Source organism: Manis pentadactyla, chromosome 2 (genome assembly GCF_030020395.1).
Source record: "Manis pentadactyla isolate mManPen7 chromosome 2, mManPen7.hap1, whole genome shotgun sequence".
NCBI lineage: Eukaryota > Metazoa > Chordata > Mammalia > Pholidota > Manidae > Manis > Manis pentadactyla.
In genome coordinates this window covers 38,380,266-38,388,235 of record NC_080020.1, presented here as the reverse complement: position 1 = coordinate 38,388,235, position 7,970 = coordinate 38,380,266, and the positions used below count along the sequence as shown (strand labels likewise).

Genomic DNA, 7,970 nt, shown 5'->3' with positions numbered 1-7,970 from the left:
TTCCCGGAGGCCTGGCTGTCTCTGTCTTGCTTTTCAAATAAAGGCTGTGACAGCATGGCATTGTAACTCCTCCTGTAGTCACTGTTGCAAGAGGACTCGTAGCCTTCTCTTTCCACAGATTTTCTGGACTTTAAGGGGAAACTCTCAACAGACTTACAGTAGTCTTTTCCCAAGGTCCCGCTTGGCGTCAGGTTCTCAAAGGAGATTTGGCTTTTGTCCTCTACCTTATGAGACATAAGTTCCTCCTGGGAGCTGAATTCTTGTGAGGTACTGTAGGAAAGCTTTAGCATGGGGGTGCGCATGTCCCCCTCTCCGCTGGGAGACATCATTTCTAAGTGGACTCCACTCATCAGCTCCTTTGTGCCTGGGGTATCCGGGCGGCCGTGGCTAGTGACAGAGAGCGGGCCTGGGAATTCCGACTCACGCCGGGAAAACAACAAGTTGATGTGGGACATGGAGGTTGACTGATCTCTTTTGGAACTCTCCAGGGCGTCAGGAAGCTGCAGTTTTCTGTGGTGCTGACGGGGTTTTAAGCACTTCCGCCTGCAATAATATAAAAGGAGACGCAGCAAAACCCAAAGTATGAAAGACATTCCTCCTAAAATGGCCAAAAGAAACACCATGTGATGCGGGCTAATGTCCTGTGTGCCAACGGCACCTGGGTTGGGGGGGGACATGGCCGCCAACCAGTACCCCAACTTAGGAGCAATGTATGTCCACGTCAGTTGACTGCCTTCCTGGTGGACAAGGCCTAGACCACTCTTCACCCACGTTCCCAGCTTCTGGTCGAACTGCCATGCTGCGACATAGGCATTGTACCTTAGACTGCTCTGTGTGGCCAGGGGCACGGTGACATAAATGGGCCCATCCACCAGCATTGCTGTTCCATCACTGCCGAGCAAGTGGACACTGACGGCTGTGACTGGCGTCAGGTCGTATCTGGTGCCGTCTCCTGTTCCATTTCCATCTAATCCTTGCAAAAAAGGAAAACTGTCCACCTCTGAGGGGGAACTGGCGGCCGTGAGGAAAGCGGTCAGGTCACTATAGCTGGTGTTCTCAGGCAATCGCAGAGCTCTTCTCTGGAAATGCACACGAGGCGGTGGCCGGGCACCTTGGAATCCTGATACTATTTGGACAACATCTTCATATACCATTAGAGTCGCAGATCGTTCTGGAAGCAAGCCAAGGCTCAGGGAAGAAAACACGGGTAACCGGATGGGCTTCCACGGGGTTGAGTTTGGCACGTAGGCGTGCTTTGTGGCCGTGACGATCAACCGACTGCCCAGCTTATACTGGAACTTGATGAAGGCAACACCATCTGTCCCCGCAGTGCCAGAGGCGATAGAGACCTGATTGGTGAAAATCTCGATGAGCGCATCTGGGACAGACTGATGGGTGCTGGCGTCACTGACATGGACCTTTAGCGTGACCTCTTGGACTCCCGCGTCGGGCTCCCTCAGCGTCTTGGTCACCGCCTTCCAGACGTTGCAGGCCAGCAAGTAGAGCAGGAGCGCCGCAGACCTGCTCATCTCCGCGCCACAGGGCCCCGGGCGGCTTCCGCTCGCCGACCACCGGGACGGAGAGGCGCGTCAGGGGCGGCCGGCCGCCGCGTCTCTCCTTGTTGCCTAGCTACGCGCGCGCGGTCCGGACGCCGCGTCTCTCCTTGTTGCCTAGCTACGCGCGCGCCGTCCGGACGCCGCGTCTCTCCTTGTTGCCTAGCTACGCGCGCGCTGGGCCAGCCGTTCGGTTGGCCCCGCCCCTCCGGGCGCGGCGCCGGGTTCCGCAGCCCACCACCGCTCCCTCCTCCGCGCGCCCCGGTGGGTTTCCCGGAAGAGCCTCATTGGAGAACTTTTGAGGAAGAAGTGATTGTATTTGATATCACGTTTGGGGAATATTGGATTACTTTGTCAACAATGTGTGAAACAGATTATGGGGAGGAGTGTATAGTGCTGTACATAGACAGGGTCGCCAGTTAAGAGAATGATGCCATTGGTCAGATTAAAACAAGGAGACCAGCACTGGAGAGGTGGCAATGGGAAATAGGAATGACTGGTTTGATGTGGTAGCTTTGGGGCTGCCCATGTGAGAATCTAATGACAGAGAGAATTCCACCTGAGGAGTAAAAGGAAACACCCCCTTTTTTTGCATTTAAAGGTCAGTTTTAAGGCTTTGATAGAAATGTTGAACTTGAGACACTACAAAGATTTTAAAGGTAAAGACGACAGAGGTTGGAGATGTAGATTTTAATGATGATCCACTAAGAATATGGAGGTTCAGGTTGAATTACTTCAGTATCCGAGGTTTTTGTATGTTAGTAGATTTGAAAATTAAATATTCATACATTTAAAGGTTTAGATCTTAAGATATTTAAACAGTTTCTCTCAGTACATGTGTGTTTTCAATACCCCAGGAGTTGATATGAGCCACCGAGGTGAGTGATTTCTCTGTATGAACCGCAGAGTTGAAGATAGTCACAGAGCTAGCATAGAGTAGGTAGTCTGTAACTATTTGTAAAAGGAATGATTAAGCAAATTATCACTGCTTCACGATTAAACAAAACCTATATTAAAAAACAAAGTCCTGGGGAGCGGCGGTCCCCGCGCGCGGCCGCCCGGGCGGGGGCGGGGCTGCGGGGCACGTGGGCGTCTCCCGGGCGACCCCACCGGGCCTCGGGACGCCGGGCGCCCGGCGGCGGCGCGCGGTCCTGGCGCTGCGCCGCACGGGCTGCGCGGCTGCCGGGCCGGGTAGAGCGGCCCCGGGCCCTCGGCCCCTGACTGCGGAGAAGGGCACATGTTGGGAGCTGCCCTCGCCGGTTCCCGTGACGTCTGCACTCCTAGCCCCTGGGCATTGCGGCTTCCGGGAGGGGGGCCTCTGCTCGGCACCCGGGTGTGGGGTCTTTGCTGTCAGGACCTTGGAAGCATCTAGTCCACGCCATCACTTGGCAGAGGAAGAGCCGAGCCCCAGGGGTCCCGGGCCTTACCGCTTCAGTCGTTGAAGCTTCTCCCCACGACGCAGGGAGCCCCCGCACGGCGGCACGGTCTGAGCTGCATCGCCAACAGCCCAGTGCGCCTTTCCTGCGTTGGAGACATCTGTGTGCCTGTCTCATTCCCCGTTCCCTGCTACATTTTAGTAGATCGGCAGAATTCAGGGTGGCAGCGTTGGGGGTCAGTGAGTTGGGCGGTGCCCTGGAGGCAGAGTGCGAAACAGAGGGAAAGAGGGAGTCACGAGTCACTCAGACTGCCTGATGTCCGGTCGGGGAGCGGCCCCGGAAGATGCTCTGAGGCTTGGAGAAGGGGCAGGAAAAGGCTTAGGGGGCTGGAATCTAGTTGTGATTTGCTGTCCTTCCTGCCTGATGCCCAGTATTTTGAGAGCCACTCTTTCATATATATGGTCCAGTTATTGTGTTAGAAAACAAAATTCAACCAAGAACATTTGAAGATCTAATTGGTTTTGTTAAGTGATTCATGAATGGGCAGCATCCTCTCTCGCAAGCAGAGAGATGCTCCAAAGGGCAACAAAAAGGGAGAAGATTTTAAAGGCACGACAACGAAGTCATAAACAGAAAAAAGCATTATTTCAGGTTGATAAATGGAGGCCACAAGATAGTGTCTGGCTTGCCCAAAGTCACCTAACTACTGAGCCTCTCTTGTCTGGATAACTTCAGTATCACCCTGTTGGCCTCTCTGCTTCCAAACTTGTTTCCTGAGGAGTCCATTCTCAACACAGCAATCAGAATTAGACTTTTAAAGCATAAGTCTGATCACGAAAATTGCAGACTAATATTCCTCATGAACACAGACACACAAGTCCTTAGCAAAATATTAGCAATCAGATCCAGCAATATATAAATATATAAATAAGGTTGTCTTCATATTTGTGAAACAGATCAAGAAATTCTCTTCATTAATAGAATAAAGGAGAAGAAAAACATACAACGTTGTTAATAGGTGTAGTGGAAGCACTTGAGAGTCCAACAACCATTTGTGGTAAAATCACTCAGCAAACTAGCAATAGAAGGGGACTTTCTCAATTTGGTAAGAGGCATTTACACAAAATGTTTACCTTACAGCCTACTTTATGGTGAATGTTGAGCACTTTAACCCTAAAATTAAAAGGAATGCAAGGAGGCTCACTGTCATCACTAATATCCAACACACTACTTCATGCCCACTAGAATCACCAAAATCAAATGGATCCACAATGTCACATACTGGAAAGAATATGAAGCCACCAAAACTCCCTTGCTGGTGGGAGGATAAAATGGTCATTTGCTTTGCAAAATTGTTTGTCATTTTCTTATACAATTAAACACCTATGACTCAGTTCAGTGCTGTCAGTCCTCTGTACCCAGCTATTCAACTCTTAGGTTGCCCAAGAGAAATTAAAACATATATCTACAAAAAGACTGGTATAAGAATGTCTTTGGTGGCTTTATTCATAACAGAGAAGAAACAAATGCCCAACAATAGGAAAATGGATAAAGAAATGGTAGTATATGCATAATAAAGGAACACTACTCCGCAAAAATATAAAAACAAAAAATGAACTGCTACATGCAACAATATGGGCAAGTTTCATCATTATGAGGAGTTAAATAAACCAGAAATAAAGGAGAACAAAAAGAAAAAGAAAAAAAAAGAAACAAAGTCCTGCAGAGTGAGCTAAGATGACATCCATAGTTTCCACTTCTGCCTTCCCATAGCTCTGCCCTGACTCCCTTCGCAATGAAATTGAGAAGTTTCTACTACCTCTGCTGTCTTGTAAAACAAAAATTCTGGTTCATCATTTCAGCTTTAATCTTAGTTGGCCTAGTGATAGAAAACTTTGCTTTTGCCCCCCACAGAAGGCTAGAATATCAAGATGCAGGGTATAGATGGATTTCTATGTAACCTGACTTATAATTTCAGTGATGGAATCAGTCCGGCCTTGGAAAATGGGGAAAATTTACTCCCATTATGTATGAGTGGGAGTAAAACTCCATTCTGAGCAAGAGAAAATTAAGACAAAGCATATGTGGTTTGGCTACTCCTATAAGAGTTTATTTCTTTAAGACTGCAGCTGTTACTTGGCTACAAACTTTCAACTGGGCAGAGCATCACTTACTTATTCATGTACTTATTTAGCACATGGATCACAGTCATCCATAATGACTATTTTGCAGCACCTGGGGACATCTGCAGCCTCAATTTCTTCTCTTGGTAAATTCTGTTCATCATTCTTCTTAAAGTATCATAGGTTTATGGGTCACAGTGGGGAAACATGCTATCATTTATTAAGCCCTATTTCTTTTAAGTGACTTGTGCTATGGAAAATGTCAAGTATTAAATACTTTTCAGTGGAAAAGAAATTAACATGGATAATACTGTCTCACATTGGTACCTAATTAAACATTTTCAAAGCATTTTCTAACCTGCCTTTGCCCTCACAAGAATCATTTGATGTAGCTAGTGTAGGTGGTGCTAACTGCGTTTTACAAATAAATAAACAGGTAAGAGCACTTTAAGGTATGCAGAAAACATTAGCACATGAAGAATTTCATAGTTGTAAACTTGGTTTTTCAGACTGGATTCTTTGTCTTCCTAATTAAATTTAGCACTTCTCGTAGGAGTCAAAATCAGCTAGTTGACTTTCAGACATATTTAGATGTTTATCCTGTTTTTATGTACCTATGAAAAACTAGAAGTAAAGAACAGACTTACCAGCAGTAGGCTATACTTGGTACATCTCTGCAAAGAAAACGGATGTGTACCGAGATCTGATTTTAAGTCAGGAGTTTTGACTCTACCTTGTGGAGAGCTACTCTGTGCACAAAATGTGCTTTCTTCTCCCCCAGTCTTTCTTGGATGCATATTCAGCTCTAATGTGTAGGAATTTGAGTAACACTAAATTATTAGTAAGTTTTTTTAAAAAACTGGAAAATGTACTTGTTGTATTTAAAACAGATGTCAAAAGATGCACTTTACCCTAAAACTGTAGTTTTTCAGAATGAGGTTTGTCTGATTGAACAGAAACTGCTCAAATGCTTTTCTTATTTTTACTGCATCTACCCTTATGAAATGTAGGATCCTGCTAGAGTTTCTTTACCACTGTTGAACTGTAATCTGGAGCACTTTGTGGTAGTGTCAGGTCTGTCTGCCCTCAGAACCATCACTTGCCCTTCCCCTATGGCAGTGGGGCTGATCCCTGCAACCTGCATTTCCCAGCTTCCTCTGCTAATCGCCTCCATCTGGCTTTGGCTAATAGGAGACACCAATGGCAGATTGGAGAGATGGAGAAAAGGAGAAACCTGAGGATGTATCCTTCTCTCTCTCTGCGTGGGGCAGCCTCAGCAGTCCCTGGACAGACCACTTCTAGGTTATAGTAACACTATCCCCTCTCTTCAGCCCTCTAGCCCTGGGGAGACAGTGCCCCTGCTTTTGAGCATGGTTGATTACCTAACCATTCCAGTCATTTCACACATGGTTAACAAACTTCCTCCATCAAATGCTGTCATTTCTGAAAATGGATATTGGTTTCCATTTTGTTGTTTGAACCTTGGCTGATGGGTGGTTTTTATTGCTTTGGTTTCTTTGGGAAGAGAGCAGGGGTAATGATGGCTTTCAGAAGCTGTTTCAGCCTGCAACTTTTCTGAGCTGACAGGATTAGCAATTTCTAGATGAGACAAGGTCAACATTAGCCAGAGGGCCATACTTAAAAGCAGAAGGATTAGCTGGAACTGGAATAAAAGATGTTGCAAAGTTAGAGGAAACTCTGACACTAGGGAAGAGCTTGCAAGCCCCCTAAACAGTGGCCTCTGCTGTGTCTCCCTTTAGTTTGTTCTTTTTACTTCGAATCTAATGAGAAAAAAGGATTGATAGAGAAGAACCATTTATGACAACACATATAAAGAAACATTAAAAAAAAAAGAGTTAAAATACAATTGTGGTATATGCTAGCACAAAGAAAATATTTCACAAAAGACCAAGTACAGTTCATCTGAATATAAATTGCTGAAAGCTGCTAACCACTGCACTGGCATTAGGGGAGATAATAGCAAATTTCCCCTCAAAGAATGGCCTCTGAGAAGTGGAGAAAACAATAAAAGATTCCAGGTTGAAAAGCCATCAGGTTCATGTCTTGGGTGGGAAGTTGGCCGCTCTGTGACTGTAGTGTGGCAAGTTCCAAGCAAATCATATTTGTTGATTTTCGAAGATGGGAACTTAATAAAATAGAGGACACACATCTGTCCTAGTTATAGAATTCAACCCTGTTCTCTTGGGCTGCTACTATTATTTCTCAAACCTCCTAAACTGGACCCAACCTTCTCAACAAAGCCTCCAGGAACAACCTATATTCTTCATCTTCTTTAAACTCCCCTTCCTCAACTTGGCAGAAATATGAAAGAACATGGCCATGACTCATGGAGCTCCAGAGCACCTAGTCACTGTAGGAACAGCCTGCTTTCCCATCTTGGGGCTGCTTCTGTTCTCTATTGACACATTTTCATTTGATTTCATGGTTCTAAATACAGTCATATGCCAGTGATTCCCAAGTCTGGATTGTTTGGGTTGACATCATCCTGAGATGTCATACTCTTATTCCCAGTACCTCAACATTCTCACACAGATTGCAAATGCACTTAGCATAAAAACCCAACTGCTCAGCTGCTTACAAAAGCCTCCCCAATCTTACCTCATTGGGCTCCTCTCTCACCCGCTATATTCTAGCCAGATGCATCTTCTCATTTCCACTTCACTATTTGTGAATCAGCCATTCCTTCTGCTTTCAAACTGTCCCCCCACACTCATCTTCACAGGCTGGCTTCTTCTGCCCAAATTCCACTTCAAATGGCACTGTCTGTAAGAGGTCATCTCTGATGACCTAATCAAAATTGTCAAAACTTCCTGCTTTATTTCACTGAATGGCACTTGAAGTTCTTTGAAAGCATGTATGTTTGTTTATTATATTCTCCTTCCCCACTAGAATGTATG

At 45.9% G+C, this 7,970-nt stretch overlaps 1 protein-coding gene across 1 annotated transcript; it reads right to left on the bottom strand.

The window, feature by feature from the left end:
• Positions 1–377: 377 nt before the first annotated feature.
• Positions 378–1,634, bottom strand: LOC118930224 (protein FAM171A1-like). Its single transcript, XM_057491492.1, has 2 exons — positions 659–1,634; positions 378–543 (listed from the first exon to the last, which is right to left on the bottom strand). The coding sequence occupies exons 1-2, from the start codon at positions 1,527–1,529 to the stop codon at positions 530–532; spliced, it is 885 nt and encodes a 294-aa protein (XP_057347475.1). The 5' UTR covers positions 1,530–1,634; the 3' UTR covers positions 378–529.
• Positions 1,635–7,970: the final 6,336 nt, after the last annotated feature.